Consider the following 20,075-nt stretch of genomic DNA (forward strand, 5'->3'; position numbering starts at 1 on the left):
ATTAACAATGAGGATCTGGGCAGCACGTTCCAGCTATCCATGGGTGTCAGCTCAGGAGGAGCAGTGCGAGAGAGTTCTTCTGACGAAGGTGCTCATGGCGGATTGCTTATATCTCTTGGAGCACTCACTCTCTCCATTAAGACACATACCCTAGTTCACAGGTTTTGTGTGCACCTTCATAATGAAGCATTCCTCTTGTTGCTCAACAAGGATGTCAAGGAAGGGGAGGCAATGATCATGGCTGTATTCAATTGTGAAGTTGAGACAGCTGTGGGTGTGGAAGGCATGCCTCAAGCTCTCTATTTCTTCACTTGTTGCAGCGCTGACAAAGGTGTTGTCGATGTACGGTACTGTACGTACATTTGCGGCTTTCTTATATTGTTAAAGACCCTCTTCTTGACGGTGTCCATGTAAAAATTTGTGAAGAGGACTCCTACGGGAGAACCCATCGCTACACTGTCAATTTGGGTGTACATATGGCCTCTGTGGGTGGAGAAAGAGGCCTTTTTGGTACATATCTCCAAGAGGGTACAAAGGGTGTGCTCAGGGATGTTCAGTGATGGAGTAGTGGGGTCCCTATATACACAATCCAAAATTATTTGGATTGTTTCGTTGACAAGAACGTTTGGGAAGAGGGACTCCACATCCATCGAGGCAGTGATTCCTGTGGGGGGTGTTGCTCTAAGGGATTCCAAGAACTCTGCCGAGACTTCAAGCTGTGATCACCAGGGGCATAAGGAGTGAGGACGGTGTTGAGTTTCTTGGCTAGCTAGTAAGTCGGGGCTGGGATCTGGCTAATAATGGGGCGGAGAGGGTTGCCTTGCTTGTGTGTCTTTACATTCCCATGTATGTAGCAAAGGTCGTAGTTGCCCAGTATCGTTGGGCATGTGGAGGGCGTTAGAAGCCGCATTGACTGTTTCAATGATCCTGTTGGTCTCACGCTTGATGTCATCAACAGGGTTCTTGGTAATTCATAAAAACTTGGTGCCATATTATTATTATTATTATTATTATTATTATTATTATTATTATTATTACAAGGAACTTTAACCAGATTCACATGGGGATTATACAAACTATTTGTTCTTAAGGTAAAAGTAAAAGAAACTGGAAAGCTAAACAGAAGACTAAATGAAATGGCTGGAAAAGTACAGTAAAAGCAGAGAGCAATGCAGCTATGGGAAAAGGGGCATTGCAAAAAAAAAAAAAAAAAAAAAAATAAACTTACTACCATTCACAGTGTGCTACACAAGGCCCACTGTAAGCAATACCACATCACGGAGAAGTTTATTAAAAACTGCCTTAGGGAAAAGTATAAAAGACTCAAGATAAATATAGGAAGATTTTCTTACGTCAGTAGATAGACGATGTTCACTGCCAGAATCCTCAAAATCCATCTCCTGATCATTTTGCAACTCGGTAAAGTACAGACGATCTTGGGTAAGCACAAAAAAGTGAGGCTGCCATGCGGACGAATCAACTGGATTTTTCAAAAATACTTTTGCACTCTTTAAACTGAGTTTGCTGAGTTCCATTTCTCCTCCAACTGCAAAATTTAATTCATTCACAATAATTGGACAGCACAACAAATGAAGGAATAATTTAACTTTGATAATATTTTCCATTCCTCACAATTCATACCTAACACTGAATATAACTTTACAGCTAATTATCTTAAATGACGAATTGTGAAGTGCTTCAACCAACTTATAACATTATAACATGGAAAACAGATCTCACGTTCATCTATATTTGCTGCTAAGGGCGTGGCTTCATCAGTTCCTTCTGGCAGCTTCTTATGTTTCAAGATGATCTTACCCTTGAGTTGTTCAGGAGATGGCATAGCCTAGAAAGAAAAATGAAAGCTTAATTCTGCACAAATAATAGTACTCTGTACTTTAACTCAACTTTTCTATTCTATCAAATTTCATAACTTTGCCCTTACTAACTTTCACTTTTAATTTCCAGTGCTTTTAATATTTTTCCATACATTTCAGTGAAGAAACGATGGCCCAGGCCAAAACTTCCACAGCCAGCCATTTTCATCACTTACTGTGAGCAGAACACTATGCATTCAACTAGAAGCAAGAAGTACAAAGAATTTTTTAGATTTTTTTTATACTATGTTGATGTTTATGTCATCCACTTTTCACTGATATATTTCTTTTAATACTTGGCAAACCTTAAAGTTTGCCCAATTAGAGGGTGAGGTTACTATATACATTGGCCAGCTTGTGATGTTCTCATCAAGGAGATTACTAACAAATTAATGTGCAGCCATAACCAGGCCAGCCATGAGAAACCTTAATAGTTCTAAATCTGCATAAGATTGCCATTCTGGATACCCTCAAGGGCAATGGCCAACTAGATCTTACTCCAGATTGAGACACCAGTGCTCCTAACAGATAATTCTACAATGCCAGTGAGGGTTCTCTCCTCTAGACCAGCAGTAGCCATTTGAATCAGAAGATAAAATCTCTCTGGGAATAGGACTCCAAGAAAGGGGAGAAGGTAAGGTTGTTGTTCTCCCATGACCTCTTTCTCCAATGGGAGCTCTTTTCCTAAAATAATGGAGGTTGTGTGCCAGATGGATGTCAATCCCTGGGTTTATGAAGATAAGCAAGGATGAGATCTGACTCCCATTCCAGGGGATATGAACCTCTCTTACACCAACCCAATCAAGTCTGGTTTCTACGGAAGGACATCAGAGAAGTTCCAGGCTCTAAATGGCAAAGTAAGGCTGATGATGAGAATGAAGCAGTAGAAGAGGTGACAAGATAACTGTCTCTGTGGTTCAAAAGGTGAATGTTATCTCATCAATTAACCCCATCAGCATGGAGACTGGAGTTAGAGCTACGCTCAAGCTAAGGAAGGAGATTACCTGGAGTAAAAAGAATCTGCATTCCTATGCACCCATCCTCAAGAAAATTCCTTTGTTTAGTTTGGGGAAGCAGAGCTTTTACAATTTAGGGCCTTTTGTTTTGGCCTTAAACAGAGCACCTGAGTAACAGCATGAGAACACAGGAATGGGAAATAAACCTTAAAGGTAGCTCAAGAACTGGTTTTCTCTCCTAACAGGCTTCAGCAGTATTTATCTTAACTTCTCCAGTTATGTCAGTTCCTTAGTCTCCATCATTCTGACCAACAACTGACAAGAATGGTAATTTATTATGGCTGGATATAAACTCATGAGTGTTCTTGTTTGCTCATCAAAAGACAGGATTAATAGGTTACTCTCCTTGCTTAAAGGTACTCTCCTGCCAAAATGTAGTAAGTTCTCTTATGTCACTTAGTACCCTAGATAAGCTGGTGCCTCCGCCAATTATGGTAAGCCATAACCCAGAAAGTTATCTAACTCTATTTTCCAATAATGCATGAAGTGACCTCAGATAGTGGTAAGTCTCTCATATCAAGAGTTCCACTGGTTCCCCTCCCCTTAGGTTGTGTTCTTCCATTATGAGTCAACTCAAGGTCAGGGGCCCATTTTCCAAATCTACATCTATTTAGAGATGGTCTGTACAAGATGAGGAAAAACAAACTTCTTGGAGCCAAAAGCAATTCTTCTGGGACTTAGTGCTTTTGAGTGCAAAGATGCAGGCTAGACAGTGGCTTACATTGGGTGTCTAGGACACAAAATCAAAAATTCCATAACACCAGGCTGTCAAAATCTTCCTATGGGAAAAGAACAGTAATGTTTCCATCATTCTGAGGTTTTCCATAGAGAGAAGCAATGTGGTTTTAGTCTCTAAAGGATCTACCCAAACATATGCAGAGCTCTTGGGCAGCACTGGGGCACTACTCTGATGTACATTTTGCAACAACTACATATCACAGGCTTCCAACGTATTGCTCAGCTTTCCTGGGTTTGGTGGCTTGCAAAACAGATACAAGTTCTCACTCTTCGACTTCCCGTTTGGATTGATCAGCTTAATTAAAGAAGTAAGGAGCTCCCAAAATCCAATGAGTACACAAGTAGCGACCTGACAGCTGCGGCAAGAGTGATTTGCTGACCTCCAGTCACTTAGGTAGAAATCCAAAGATACTACCCAACTTGGGACACAAAAATAGTAAAATGCTGTATCTTCATACTTAGAGATTACCAGAAAGGACTCATATTAAGTATTTTCACAGGGGGCATCCAAGGCTACTAAGCCCATGCAGAGAATGCAATCAACCTTTACCACACAAAATGAAGTTTCTTCTGTAACTGGTGTGGTGAAAGCAGTGTCAATCCAGTTGATTACACACCCCTTGATTGCTGAAACACTATAATAAACTATCAATTTATTCCATCATAAAGTTACAGATCTGCTCTACCTCAAGTCTGTAATCTTCATGGAATTTACTTGGGATCTTTATTTGAGCTCATGAGCTTTTGTCAGAAAAGCTCACCTACCAGATGTGATCCCTCTCTGGTCCTAAGAAGTCTTTGCAAGGCACCTTAAAAATCTCTAGACCTAGCTTCATTAGCTCATTTAACAATAAAAGACAGTCTTCCTCCTGGTTTGTGCATCTTTTAGGTGCATCAGCTAGTTGTTTGCTTAGATGAAAAAGATAACTTGCACTAAGGATCAGAGGTCAGTTAGTCTTTCCTTCAAAGCTAAATATGTAATGGGTCAGTTGGTCTTTCCTTCAAAGCTAACTATGTCATGGAAACCCACACAACAAAGATCAAACCAGACCATGATCCTTTTTGCCATTATCTCTCTCTACATCTACTCCACAAATAAGAAAAATTACCATCTTTGTCAGGTTAGTGTCTTACACTCATACCTTCAAGGCCCCAGAACCTTAGGGAAGACTTAATAAAGAATATTACTCAAGAAAATTATAAGGAAAACGAACAAACTATAAAAGTTTGTCCTGTAAGACAACACGATGGTGTTCACATACACAAATCTAGAGTAAACTATAAAACACTTAATAACATGCCTGTTTAATGACCATCTGGACTTATGACAAGCTCCTTGCATGGATGTTTATATGTATGCTTTACTTTCTTTTTCTCTTGCACTGTGTATGGTTATTTTATCCCAAGTTTCTTATAATGTTAATATGACTTAAACAGATTAATTGTATCAATAAATTATATTATAAATCTATCACAAGTTTCAACCTATGTTGCACTGCCTAAGCTCAAGTACATGTTTGGATGGTGCAAGGACTTCCTAAATTTTCATATGCCATACCATATAAATATCAATATTTCTTTTGCCTTTCTACAGACAGCTTCTATTTTTCCTTTTCAAGTATGCAAACAGACACATGTGTGTGTGTATAGATTAAGCTGATCTTGTGCCTACATGAGTTCATTATAGCAGTGTAATCTAAGACTGCTGAAATTTCCTAAACATTCCATCCCCACTACTCAGGACTCCAGCCACTCCCTCCCTCTAACTCCCTTCTGGTGAAAAACTCAGATGACAATAATGAACTTATAATAAGAGTTAAAATTTGCAAAAAAAAATTAAAACAAAAACTTGTAGGTTAAATATAAATTATTTAAAAGTCTGCATACATTAGAAATATTTAATAGTTACATAACTTAGTGTTTTTGTAATGTAAAGTCAACATGTGATCCTAGTCTGTTGGCTAGCCTGCACGTGTATACATATGCATGCACTACGTACTAATTGTGCCCCGTGCGCCTGTCCCCCTTCTCTCTCTCTCTCTCTCTCTCTCTCTCTCTCTCTCTCTCTCTCTCTCTCTCTCTCTCTCTCTCTCTCTCTACTGACATTTATTTAATGTAACACAATATTGCACTTAATGACAAAAATGTAAGGTTACATACATTTTTTCATCATTGTGTGTCTGCTGCGATAAAGAAATTAAACACTTCCTGTGCATTTAGCTGCTCCTGTCTCTCTCTCTTTGTCAAAACTTTTCTTAATAAACAACTTTGTGTGTGTATGTGTGAGAGAGAGAGAGAGAGAGAGAGAGAGAGAGAGAGAGAGAGAGAGAGAGAGAGAGAGAGAGAGAGAGAGAGAGAGAGCAATGCATATGCTCATATACATACAAGCAAACAGTGAAAAATTTATGTAATGTTACACTACTGTATTTAATATTAGCAAGTGCGTCGTGCTTATATGTACATATACAAATGCACTGCAAATGTGTACACAGACAAATACAGGCTAACCAACAGGCTACGCATACACATCAACTAGACATAACAAAAACACAATCATTTATGCAACTTGAATTAACTTACAGAAAATCTTATACTAATATACAAACTTTTATATTTTCATATATTTTACCTCAAATTCTAGCTTTTGATTCATCAATTTTAAGCACTCATAAATTCCCAATCACCATCCAAGTCATCCACTGGAGGCAGAGGAGATGGAAGGGAGTGTGTATGTGTGTTTGTTTGTTTGTGGGTGTGGGGGGGGATGGCCTCCTTGTTTATTAATCAATTTTCTTGCTATCCAAGTTGTACAAACAGAACTCAATTATTAAGTGAGGAGTGTCCCTAAATCTCTGTGAAGTAAAAAGAAACAAGAAATAAGAAATATTACAATTATTTAACACAATCTAACAAAGTGAAATGCACCTTACAGGAGACAAATGCAGAATTTTCATCACAAGGTGTAACTAAGCAGGTAACTACAACACTTTCTTACAAGTTGAAGCAAGTCATTTTTGTACCTCATTTCTTGTTAAACATAACACAGATGTGTGGTTTTCATGGCATGTACTTAGAGATGTCATTTTACTTTTGCCAACTGGTCAGATTCCAGTTTCTTGGTACCTGTAGTGATAGCAGGACAAGATATTCCTACTACTAATAACTTCTTCCTAGTGGATTTGAAATGCTGACCACTGTGCTTTAGCAGGCTACACACTTTATCCACTGAAGCACTTGATGAACAAAGCACTGGCCTGCAACTTCAAATTCTCACCACTCAATTAGTATGCATCTTATAGGACACAGATCTCCAGGGTTATTGGTCCCTATGCCTCACAAAATGGGTAAATGACCCCAGCACTCACTCATGTTACTACAAAGTTTTCACCAATTAACATAGGACCCTCAGTCCCACCTTTTTCTTTGGCAAGGAAACGGTGCAACTGCTTAGTTCCACATGATAAATCCCACATCTGCTATTCTTTGCTCTTAAATGGTTTATGTAGCTCATTCATAACTTGTTCATGCTTCGAGTCAGACTACCTTATTTCGAAATTTCTAAATGCTCAAAGTTACATTCTGGTTGTGAACCTTACAGTCTGAAGAGTACCAGGTCAACCTGCTGTACTGACACGACAGTTTGGACATTTACCGTTGGTGGATTTTAGGGGAAAGAAATTTTAAAAAATGCAAATTAATTTTTTAATACCTACCTAAGAAGCAGCTAATTACTCCGGCCACACAAACAAGTGAATATCTGTATGTTGCACGACTCTAGAGTCCTAGAGGTGCATGTCCACACCTACCTAATGGCTTTCACTGGCAGCTGCCATTGCCACTGACAAAACATGCGCATCTATGGAAAATCCACTGAGCATGAATGCAGGCAATTTTCAGAGTAAGGTTTGTATAGAAAAAAATTTTGTTTAAAACTGCACATTTTAGGGGACAGTTTAACCAGACAACCAAAGCTGAATTTCTTGAAATGTAAACATATGAAATCTACACAAGTTCCAGTTCTGCAAACTGTGAACATGATAAAAACTTAAAGCTATTTATATTTTTTTAAATACAGAAAAATGACAAACTACAGGGATTAAGGTGCAACCACTTGCAGAAAACAAACTTAAAGCTTCAGAATTCAATAAATACAACTGTGAATGCTTTATAAAAACAGACCTACAAGTCTAATAGAGTACACAATTAAACTTATTACAACCAAGTCAACAAAGTTACTTGTGCTTACAGTTTCATTACTATCTAAGGGTGCAGTAAGAAGGGCACTTCCAAAAACCTCACGGAAACGGCGCGCCATTTCCTGCTGTTGGGGAAGACTGCAGTGGTCTTCTATTGACAAGATGACTGGATATCTGTAATAGTTTTAAAAATAAAAAAGTATGTATTATAATGCTGTGATCAAACAAGCAAAAAATAGTATATGAACATTTTTATAATCAAATAAATTATTTGGATACTTACCTTCTGTTAAAGTTAGCTTACAGTATATCTTTGTGCCGTTAGGTGCAATTGAAAATCATGATAAACAGAAAGTAACAATAGGCTGACCTGCAAGGACTACCTCTGTAATCACCTGTTTCCCACTAGGTGGCAATGGAATGCTTACATTCTTGTCAGGATACTTCATGACCACCCACTAAGATATCGGGAAGCTGGGCGGGTTTTCACTTGAGCAGTAGGTAAGTATCTAAATAATAAATTTTATCATAACAATGGTTATTATTTGGAATGAGTCTTACCTACTGTTACCACACTGCATTAAGATGGTGGGTTAGTGCAGCCAGAGAAACAACTGTTTAGCCAAACAAACTAAAAGCTTTTTTTTTTTCGGTGAAAAGCTCTAAAAATTCATTCCTGTTATGTGATCCTTTCTGGTAAGTACTGTTGCCAGACACTGGAACCAAAGCAGGGCATAGAGCCCTTGTGTCAAGACTTGTCAAAGCATCCTCACAAGGAAAAAAACTATCTCAGAGAGTACTGGAGACTCCTGTGCCTGAGTTGAAAGCCCATGACCAACAGTCCAAGACTGAAGACAACTACTACCTTCATATAGGAAGGTGCGCTCCTATACACCTATGCGTACCTTCATGCTCCCAAAACTCAACACCAAGATTTCCTAACAACTAATGATACGAGAGAAAGGCAGGTTACTCTATTTGGTTCAGGAAAAAGCATCCCCCCCCAAACCATAGAACTATAGGCTTAACACGTTTCAAACAAAATTTGAATGTTTCACAAATAATAAGCAACAAAAACAATTACACTTCCATTGAGCTGCATCAACAAACTTCTCTAGCACAAGACTTTAAAGGAAATAAAAAGACATACTTAAGGCACAGATGCCTAGAAGCTTTACTTTCAAAAATAGTAAAACTCAGGATTCAACTCCGTGTGCCTGGCCTCCTAACACCACAGCATAAACTCTTAACTCCTCCTCTTCAATGTTTCAGTCTGTCCAGGTAAACCTTGGAGTTTTAACTGGACATGAAGCCACTTCCTACTAAAGCGGTTAAATTTGGTGCCGTCACAAACCTGGGAAGGGCTTTTGCATCTTCATCTTTTTTGCTCTATACAATGAAAGAAAAGAGAGAGGTTTCCACAGATACTAATCCCACATACAAGAAAGAGCTAAAAGAAAAAGGGTATTCATAAGTTCTCAAGAGATGCCTTATCCAAAGGCTCAAACTCAGGTAATGTTAAATCCTTTAGGATTGCATCCAAAAATCATCATAAACCATAATAGGAAGATTTGAAATTTCCAGCTCAAAAGATCGAAACCTTCCTTCAAATCTAAATCATGAGTAGCAGTATTCCAGTTAGCATGATGCAGAACTGAAGACAACAAAGAGCGACATCCTTTGATTGCTGGGACACAAAACTGCTTCGTGTACCAGAGATACTGGAAGAACGTAATCAAGATATCTATAGCAGTATGGGTGTTGGATATCGCTCTGGATAAGCACCAAGACCTATAAACTGACCACTGCTGTTGGTACAGTCTAACAGTGGAGGGCCTTCTACACTTAAGGATTGCTTCCCTGGCCACTCTTGAAAAGCCTCTAGCTCATAACAGATAGTTGACAATTCCCATGCAGTCAGATGAAGCATGCAAAGGTTTGATTGGACCTCAAATAATATTGCCTGAAAAGATCTCTCCTGAATGGCACAAGATGAGGAGCTTCACTGCCAGGAGAGGAAGTTTGGGAAACCATTCCCTTTGAGGCCACCAAGGAGCTATCAAATCATCCATGTTCTGCAAAGATTGCAACTGAGTATTTTCCTCAAAACATAAAAAGAGAGGGAAGTGTAAAGGTCTAGATTCAACCATTCTTGAAGAAAGGCATGGAATGCCCATGCCAGAGGATCCTGGAATAGAGGGCAGTAAACTTGGAATGTTGTGTTTTAGGCAGTCACTAACTGATTGATGTTTGGGTCCCCAAAAAGGTTCCACAACTTCTGGCAGACCTGTGGATGAAGAGACCATTCTGATGGACGACCTTGACCATTCCTGCTGGGTTGAGCTGCAATAACACTGTTTCTCTCTGGGACAAAATGAGGCAAAAGAATGTTGTTCTTGGACCCTGTCCGAAGGAGAAGAAAGTTTCTTTACTAGCCTGAACTCTGTGCCTTCTTGCCTCTTATATAAGAATGAGAGGTTGGTCTGTTGGAACAAACAACGATCATCTTGTCTCTGAGTAGATGTTCTGGTTGCATAAAGACCCTTCCAAGCCACCAAAAGCTATAGGTTGTTTATAAGCAGCTTGCTCTTCTCTACAATCCAACTCCCTGACATCAAATGTTTCTCAGAATGGCTCCCCAATCTGCCTCTGAAACATTTGAGGACAATGTGGGTCTGGGTTCTTGAGGTCTAGCAGCAGACCATAAAAATCCTCTCAACAATGGTGGCAAATTGTCTATTCATCTCTCTCAAAAACTCAAAAAGAGAAAAGAGAGAGAGAGAGAGAGAGAGAGTGTGTGTGTGTGTGTGTGTGTGTGTGTGTGTGTGTGTGTGTGTGTGTGTGTGTGTGTGTGTGTGTGTGTGTGTGTGTGTGTGTGTGTGTGTGTGTGTGTGTGTGTGTGTGTGTGTGTGTGTGTGTGTGTGTGTGTGTGTGTGTCAATCCCAGATAAACAATTGACTGGACTAGAAAAAGCACAGATTTGCTGACACATCAAAATTCCCAGCCCAGGCTATGCTCAAAAGATAATCTTTCACCCTCCATATTGCAAGAAATGAATTGATGAGAGCTAACAGGTCATCCTAACAATGTACAGGAGAACTGATACCAAGCAGATGCTGCTAAAGGCACCAACAGGAGTGATTACTTGTGGTGCTGTATTTGGACCAAAACATAAATATTTCAATTGAAAGATCTTCCTTTTGAAGACAAAGTGTAGATAATTCCTCGACTGAGGATGTATTGGGTCATGGAAATACGTATGCTATATACTGATAGAAATCATCCATTCATCCTTCTGAATGGCTGTCAGGACCAAACTGAATGACTCCATAAAAAAAAAGGGAGTAAAATGAACAAACTTGATTAGAGTGGAAATGCCCAATACCGGCCTCAAGCCACACCCCTGCATTTTAGAAATGGGCCTATCAGGGTGATGTTAATATTCTGATGTCCCACCAAAAAACTGCTGCCCCTTCATGGACTAACATTTATACATCTATTACTATTGTCATTTTTTCTTACATATATCTACATAAATACATAAAAATATACATACATGCATACATACATACATTTATAAATTTTTCTCGCTGTAATCAAGCTGTCATGCTAAGAACGAAATACCAACTTCAAAAGTACTTCTGCCTCCCAGTCAGGCCAAAGTACCTTACCAATTAGTGAAGTTTTCTTTTCCATGGTGCAAGGACTTGAGAAAAAACTTGTACATTTAACAGAGAAAGGTGAAAAACAGATATCGTGACTTATGTTCTAACGCAAAGCTCTCAGTAGCTTTATAAAACAGGAAACTGATGCAGTGGCATTCCAAGAACCAGCTATAAGATCAACTCAAAATGCACCTTACCACAATCAATTTTAACTTCTTACTCATTTTACCAGGATTATTATTACAGTATTATTATTCAGAAGATGAACCATATTCATATGGAACAAGCCCACAGGGGCCACTGACTTGAAATTCAATCTTCCAAAGAATATGGTGTTCATTCGAAAGAGGTAACAGAAGGCAATGGGAAATACAGTAAGAGGATATCAGTTATTAGAAAAACAGATGTTAACAAATTAATAAATATAAAAATAAAAATGCTAACAAAATATTAAAATACATTTTGAATTGTATTACGGTAGTAGTGAATTTCATCTTCGCTTGAACTTCTGAAGTTTTAACTCCATGATATCCTCTGGGAGGATACTCAATATTTCGATTTATGGTGAATTTTTGAAAAAAACTTTTTTTACGTCCGTGCGTTACGAATTCATGCATCATTTTGTTATAATATTTTCTCTGTGTTGCTTTAATCGTTTTACAATTTGTTATATACCAAAATCATCGCAATTTAGTGTACAATACAAAGGAAAAAAAATAACTCATTAGCTTTAACTGTTTTGCTCACAGCACGATTTGTATACAATCATATATGAAAATTTTTTTTTCGCAGTCATATATTTCAATATTTATATATGATAATATTTTTTTCATTTCTGATGGTTGCATACCAAACTTCAGGCAATGACAAAAAAAAGGAGCCAAAAATGAACTCTTAATCTTAAAAACTAAGCGTGATGTGATTTTTTTAAAAAAACTTTTTTTCCGCTTCGGCGCTAACTCCCGAACGCCGCTGGCATACGGCACACACTTTTGTAAATAGAGGCTCGGTGTTTAAGGGTTAATGCAGGGCAGCCCAGAGAGAGCGCTAAAGATAGACAGAGACTCCGACACCTCCTTTGCCAGAGGGAGTGACAGAGGAATCAACCTATCAGGCAATGGAGGAGGAGGAGAAGCAGCATTGGCAGATGGAAAAGATTGAGAATGCTTATGGTCAGCCCTACAAACAGTCTACGTAATCTATCGGTCACTCGCACCTTCCAACACTTCACAAAATTATTCATCCTCTCATCAGACCACTCTCTACTTTCTTCATGAGAAGAAAAAGCACACTCTTGTCCCTACAGGTAGGCAAACACATACAGTGTGACCATTAAGCACAACTGAAATATTTGCTCTACACAAAACTCATTCCTATATAGCCTAATACTTCTGTCTCTGCTTGCAGTACATGACATAATGCAAAAACAGACAACAAGCACAATACCGTACAAGAAAAAATCAGCCAGATATAATCAAAATTACTACTGCCATTTTACACCATAAAAACAAGGACACAGATGAAAAATTGTGACAAGAACGTAAACATTCCAACGCCACCTGGTGGGAAACAGGTGATTACAGACTGTCCTTGCAGGTCAGCAAAGCATTATTTTGTTTACTTTGAATGTCGATCACACCTTACAGCTTGAAGACATAAGTTAACTTTAGTAGTAGGTAAGACTTATTCTAAATAAAATTCAAATTCCCCAAGACAAGTAATCACCAAAATACTATGATGATATTCATTTAACTGAAAATCAAAAGAATATCTATGATAAATGGAAGGAAACACCAACTTAGTACAGTTACAAAACTGTCACACATGAGGGAGAGAGCTTAGTGGGATAACACTTAAAAGGGAAAGATTGCAAAAAATTACCAAGTTACCAATATGATCTCATAAATGAACAAAGTACATAGAGATTGACAAAAATTTCAAAAAAGGCATAAAATGTAATCAATTAAGAAGATAATTCAAAATAAACCAGTTTCATCAGGGCAGTGAACAACATCTCAAGGTTCTCATAGGTCTCAGTAGAATTTTTCTTGAATGAGAATTGGAAATTAGAGCAAGGCACAGCTGAAGAAGTTAAGACATCTAGGTGGGAAACCCCGAAAAAGAATGGATGAAAATTTGCAAGGAAAAAGCAGTCAGAAGCCAAAAAGTCTTGTAAATAACCTTGTGTTGCCTAAATTGTGCAGAATTTAGAAGAAAATGATGGCCTCAAGTCAAAGCAGAATTACACCTACAATGAAAATCAAAAGACAAGAGGAGACTGGGTGCATGAGTAATAAAAAAAAAATGTCTGAAATAGAAAACCAAACGAAGCATTTAATACAATTGGAATTATGTCAAAGCAAAGCTGCTTTCTAAAGCACGAGTTTGACAATCATAAGGAATTAGGCTCAGTTGAGAAATTGAACTGATTATATATCAGGTTACATAATTCAGATTTGGTATCAGGTTCTACAACTGACATACTTTTAAACAAAAAAATACTGCAATACAGTACCTTAAAATACTGGATATTATAACTTCTAAGTACAGTAAACAGTTTTAATAATTCATCTACTTCCAAGGATAATACAATATATACCTCTGATTTTGCAATTAAGACAACCTGTTTGAAATCCTTTCTTAACAGCCAACTGCTTAAATCTATACAATATCCTATTTTGAATCAGTAAAAAATTATATAAACATGTTTCTATTGTTGACATTCTTGCTTCAACCATTCATTTTGTATTACAACAAAGAAGTTAAAAAGTATTTTTAAAAAAGTCACAGTGCACTTCTTAAGAAGTGAATATATAAATTTTCATAATAAAATTCAATATTTGGATACTTACTGTTAAAGATAGCTTATACAGTATCTCCATGCTGGTGAGCAGATCGGCATTCAGACAAAAGATCATGACTGTCTAGTAAACCTGTTCTCCGCCAGGTGGGTTTTGAATGTTTTAGTTCATCAAAATTCTCCTTGACTGCCCACTAAGCAGCGGGGAAGTTGGGCAGGGTCTACTTTAACAGTAGGAAAGTATACAAATAATTTTATGAAATTTATATTATTTGGGATGAATTTTACCTATTGTTAAAGACAGCTGATTCCCACACTAAGAAGAGGATGGCGGATAGTGTAGCTAGACAAAATCCGCTAAGCCAATCGAGCTACAGGTTCCTTGCATGAAGCCCAAAATATTCTTACGTGATCTGGAATCTTTCCTGGATCTTACTGCTGCCAGGGATTCAATTCCAAGAGCAAGGTTCTTGTAAGGGTGCAGCGAAGAGCAGCTTTGCGGAGTGAACTGCTGCAAGTCAATAAAAATGAAATGGAAGTGCCGTAAAGGGACTCCTGTGCCTGGGTTCAAAAGCCCCAAAATGACAATCAATTAAAATTTCATACCCTTATGATATAAAGGCATGCTCCTAAACAATAAATGCAGCTTCTTGCTCCACAAAATAGCAAAATCTGGTACTTAAAACAAAGAGCCTAAAAGATTGCCTTTTCTTTGGTCCAGAGGCAGACTTTATTCGCTACTAGTAGCAGACTAAGGGCTTTGCTGATTTTGGATGTCATTCTCCATACCCGAGGTAGTGAGCAGCAATAACCGAACTGCACCTCTCCTTTGCACTAATTCATGGTTTATGAATAATGTAAATATAAGAGAGAGAAAAAGAACTGAGAAGAGAGAGAGAGAGAGAGAGAGAGAGAGAGAGAGAGAGAGAGAGAGAGAGAGAGAGAGAGAGAGAGAGAATAGAGAAAACAGTTAGTGTTATGACTGTGTCGTGTTTATGTAGCAAAACACGGGTGCCAGTAATCTAACTGCAATCATAACAAGGATGTTTACCCGCCTCACCTGTGAAGCTTACCTTTTAACTCTAGCCGGAAACCAAGACTTCCGGTGATGTCAAAAGAACCTCCTTCGTAGGAGGGGTTAATTCATCTAATTACCTGTACACCCAGAAGGACACCGTTAGATAAGTTGCAGCCAATTAGACTTCTATCAAGGGCTGGACAGAAGCTGTTGCCCGCCTATAGTGGGATGGGTGTTTCCTTTCAGAAAAACCTTCAAAAGAGAAGGAAGAGGACAGAGAAGGACAGGAAAACAGAGAAGAACAGAAAGAAGCAGAAGAAGAATAGAGCCTTAGTGGAGTGAGGTCGTAGCCTCACCAGTTGTGGGTTGAGAAGATGCAAGGCTCACACTTTGATTCATACTTCAATTCACTTATTTTTGTAAATATAATGTATCTTTTAATTAGTGTGTTAATGAAGTAAGATAGCTGCACTGCGTCTTAGGAAAACCTCCTGGGACTCAAATGCTACTATAACAACAAAGCCAAAAATGATAAAGCATCTATAAAGGAATAATAATAAGCTTCTTTACATGACCAATAAATAAAATAAATCATAACAAGTTGAAGGTGGTAAAGAAACATCACATAAAAAGGTGACATAAGCAGAAACATTACATTAGCAACTGCTCTTACCAGAGCCGGGCCAAGGCATAAGCAAACTAAGCGGCCTCTTGGGGCCACCACGCCATCAGGAGCCCCCCAAGAGCTCATGGAAAATATTAAATTAATTAAAATTAGAAAAGTAAAAATAAACAAATAAAATACATAATAAGTAAAAACTAAAGAAAAAAATTATCCAATTATTGGATAAATGTATTGGATTTCAATACATTTGGCCACGAGCCGCCACTGTAGTCTCGCCTCTATTTATGTGCTCCACGGTGCAACTGCAAATCCATTTGATTAACATGTGAAGTCAAGATTAATTTGGCAACATACCTACTGTTATGTCTCAAAAAAGGATTTATTCCTCTGGAGCAGAGAAGAGAAAAAAGGAGAGAAAAAAAAGCAAGATAAAGGTAGGTTTGCATGACCATTTACCGTCGGTTCTTATTAGCGATTAGTGTTGTTGTGGTGTTTTATATAGGCTACCTTAAATATGTCACTCATCAGCCCCTATGGAACTGTAGCCTAGCTTAATCCAGATGACATTGTACTTAGTAACAATTATTAACTGTTGATAGCCAAAAATGTAAGTTAACCTAAGCCTACGCTAACCTTAAATTAGGCTGCATTTTTAAAATGTGACTTTTGGTCACCAGATAGATGTACAACTCTTTTCTCTTGCATTTGGTTAGCGATGGTAAGTTAAACTCATTCTGCAAAATCAACTACTTTCTGATGCACAGGTCTCTGCAAAAGAGATTTGTGAACAAATGAATACTGAGGCAGTGCTGAAGGAGAAGACACTGAGGTCCACAAAAAGGTAGTTTGCCTATGAGGCAGCTGACAAGCCAATACAAAATACAATGAAGAAACTGGAAGTGATCCTTTTTTAATGATGTGGCAGACTATGCCATACAGTCTCTGGAGGACTGCTTTCAGTCTCTGGGGGAAGTTAAAGACAACTTTGGACAGCTTCTCAACTTTAGTAATCTTGAAGCAGATACTGAAGGACCAGTGTAGGAACCTCGGGGACATACTAACCTATGGAGAAGAGTCAGATGTTGATGGCAATGCACTGACTACAGAAATAGACAGTCTTCCAAAACTCCCACAAGCAAAGATGACTGCATTTGAGCTTACTTACTTACCTCTCTCAAAATGACATTAGTGAGTTGTACCCATATCTTTGGATAGCTCTCAGGATAGCCTGCAGGCTCCCTGTAACAGTTGCCTCAGCAGAAAGAAGCTTTTCTAAGCTTAAATTGATTAAAACCTACTTGAGACCTACCATGGCACAGGAAAGACTGAGTGGACTTGCAATTATTAGTGTTAACAATAAAACTGGCAGCGAGATCACATAAAATGATGTCATAAATGACTTTGCCTCTAGAAATGCCAGGAAACAAAGACTCTAAAAATAATTTAAATACTGAAATAGTTTGGTAACTTTTGTTAAGAAAGCAGTGCCAGTCAGTGTCTTGTACTTACTACAAAATAAGAGGTGAAAAGTAAATCTCTTCAGTAGGCCTACACTAGTATATTTTAGGTTGGGTTCATCTTTGCACCTACCACTTTTGTACATAGTTTTCAAATATAATTGTTCATCTTAATTTTTGAACCCTTACTGTTATTATGTTGTGAATTTAACTGTTATTTTGTGCACAAATTAAAGCACTTTTTTCCAAGCAGTTTATATATTTATTTACTTTTACAACTGCTATTTTCTATGCATGAAGATATAAGTATGTTATTTTATTTCATTTGTAGTGGGAAATTGCATTTTTGCACAACTGCTCCATTTTTTTTAATATAAGCAATTAAACTGGTTAACTTGTTTTATTGTAAAAGTAGAGTCTTGCCTGCTGATTTGTTGTTACTTACAAATACAGGTTCAATATGCCACACAATATGTCACACTGAAATTTAAAAAGTGCAAATAATACTGGACCATATTGTGAATTTGCTAACCCTATAAGGTTAGTGATGCCATTATAGTGCATGAAATGATCAACTATTCAAGCACAAGTAATAGTTAAGCACCATGACGATGGTGGTGGTGGTGGTGGTGACGACCAGGGGGGGGCCACCAAATCCAGTCCTGCTTAGGGCCCTATAAAGGGCTTGGACCAGCCCTAGCTCTTACATTATGAATGTTTACCTTCAATACAGGTAAAATGTATGGAACTAGTTTCTCATGCTCTACCCTGATCAATCATGTCATAGAGAACATTGTGTTTTTTAAAAAAAAAAAAAAAAAAAAAAAAAAAAAAACACACACACACACAAAAGAAAAGGTTAACTTTGCCCTGTCCAGGCTTAGCCTTCCCCTGCCAAAGAGGTTAAATTTGGAATCCTCACAGTTCTCAGTAAAAGCTTAGCCTTAAGATCATTCTGAGCTCTAAGAAAAAAAAATGAGAGAGAGAGAGAGAGAGAGAGAGAATAGCATTCCCTTTATCAAAACCTTATAGGGGATTGCTTGTAATGAACTTACTCTTTTCACTGCCACTAGTGCTAATAAAGTGTGATTCATAGCAAATACTTAAACGGAACTGATTTCAGAGGCTCAAAAGGATCTGCAAATAAAATTAGACCTGGCACCTCAACTTAGTGGATTTCGTTACTTAACAGACTCGTCATTGTGAACGACAATAAAAGAAATTTACTTTTAAGCTTTTGGTTTTGCAAGTAAAGTATGTGATTATTTTTTCTCTTGTAATAAAAGTTCTAAACAGAGTGTACAATATATGACTGCTGGACATTATGCAACTCTTAATAAACATGCATTAGTTATGGTAATAACACTGCCAAACAGCTATTTCTCGCTTCAGTTTTTTATGTCAGTTCTTGCTACTGTTTATGCCTGTGTTTTGCTGAGCAGTGGACACTGAAATAGTAATTGGTTGTTAATTATAAGAAATGGTAATGAATTCTTAGATAAGCCAATAAGTTTGATAAGCCTGGTTGAATGTATAATGGTTTGCATTTAGTCCGTCTGTGTAAGTGTGCGTACATACGTACGCACAAGCAATGCATTATGATGCACTACTTTTTTGTAGTTTATCCCAGCTCTAGAGAGAGAGAGAGAGAGAGAGAGAGAGAGAGAGAGAGTTTACCTTAAGGTCATGCATACATGTATGAACACCCACATACCCACACTGAAAAATGTATGTATGCAACACTAAATTACTGTCTTAAGTACATTTCTATACTGCATTAAATGAATGGCAATAAAGATGGTGTACCAGAGAGAAGGGGGGGCACACAGTAAGTGTGTAGTGTTAGTAACTTACATTAAAAAAAAGATGTTCGTGGTTTTTTATACACCGAGTGATTTTTTTCTTTTACATGATTTTTTGTATTTTACATTCAGCTATAATTTTGTTAAATTACACTGTACAGTACTGTACTGTAAGTATTTCTAGAAGCAATTCATTTAGCAGATAAGTATCTGAAATTGAATAAGTGAATATATATTTTAGACTTAATGACAATATCAAAATACCAATTAGGATAGGCTATTAATTATTTTATATGGAACTAGAAGCTAACCGAGTTGCTTCAGGGTACGGTATTGTGTTGGCTACTTACCAATCTTTGTTACTCAGTGGATTTCATTACTTACCAGGAGGGAAAAAAAGTTAGGTATATCTGGTTTAACCAGACCACTGAGCTGATTAACAGCTCTCCTAGGGCTGGCCCGAAGGATTAGATTTATTTTACGTGACTAAGAACCAACTGGTTACCTAGCAACAGGACCTACAGGTTATTGTGGGATCCGAACCACACTATGACGAGAAATGAATTTCTATTACCAGAAATAAATTCCTCTAATTCTTCATTAGCCGGTAGGAGAGTCGAACGCTGGGCCAACAGCATGCTGGGCGACAGCTCTACCCATCCCTCCAACGATGAACTCTTACCAGGAGGGACAGACCCGAAACTGTCTGTCAAGCTGAGGTATCATTGTATGTTTGAATTCCAGATACTAAGTTCTACGGGGCTTTAATCTCATCAGATCTCAACACCTTAAGGTACTAATCATTAGCCAGATCCAATAGCAAACAATGCAATACCAAAGACAGCATGGAAGCATAAGGACGTAAGACCTCAAAAGTAGAA

The 20,075-nt window shown here is 37.9% G+C and overlaps 1 protein-coding gene across 5 annotated transcripts in view; it reads right to left on the bottom strand.

Annotated features, from left to right (window-relative positions):
* Nucleotides 1-20,075, bottom strand: part of sl (small wing phospholipase C gamma 1) — a 271,971-nt gene that overhangs the window by 167,095 nt on the left and 84,801 nt on the right. For all 5 annotated transcript variants that reach the window (XM_067093297.1, XM_067093291.1, XM_067093306.1 and 2 more), the window contains exons 9-11: nt 7,878-8,001; nt 1,741-1,846; nt 1,353-1,546 (exon numbers count right to left, since the gene is read on the bottom strand). In XM_067093297.1, the coding sequence (XP_066949398.1) occupies nt 1,353-1,546; nt 1,741-1,846; nt 7,878-8,001 (424 nt within the window). The remainder of the gene's footprint in view (nt 1-1,352; nt 1,547-1,740; nt 1,847-7,877; nt 8,002-20,075) is intronic.

This window comes from Macrobrachium rosenbergii, chromosome 4 (genome assembly GCF_040412425.1).
Source record: "Macrobrachium rosenbergii isolate ZJJX-2024 chromosome 4, ASM4041242v1, whole genome shotgun sequence".
NCBI classification, from domain to species: Eukaryota; Metazoa; Arthropoda; class Malacostraca; order Decapoda; family Palaemonidae; genus Macrobrachium; species Macrobrachium rosenbergii.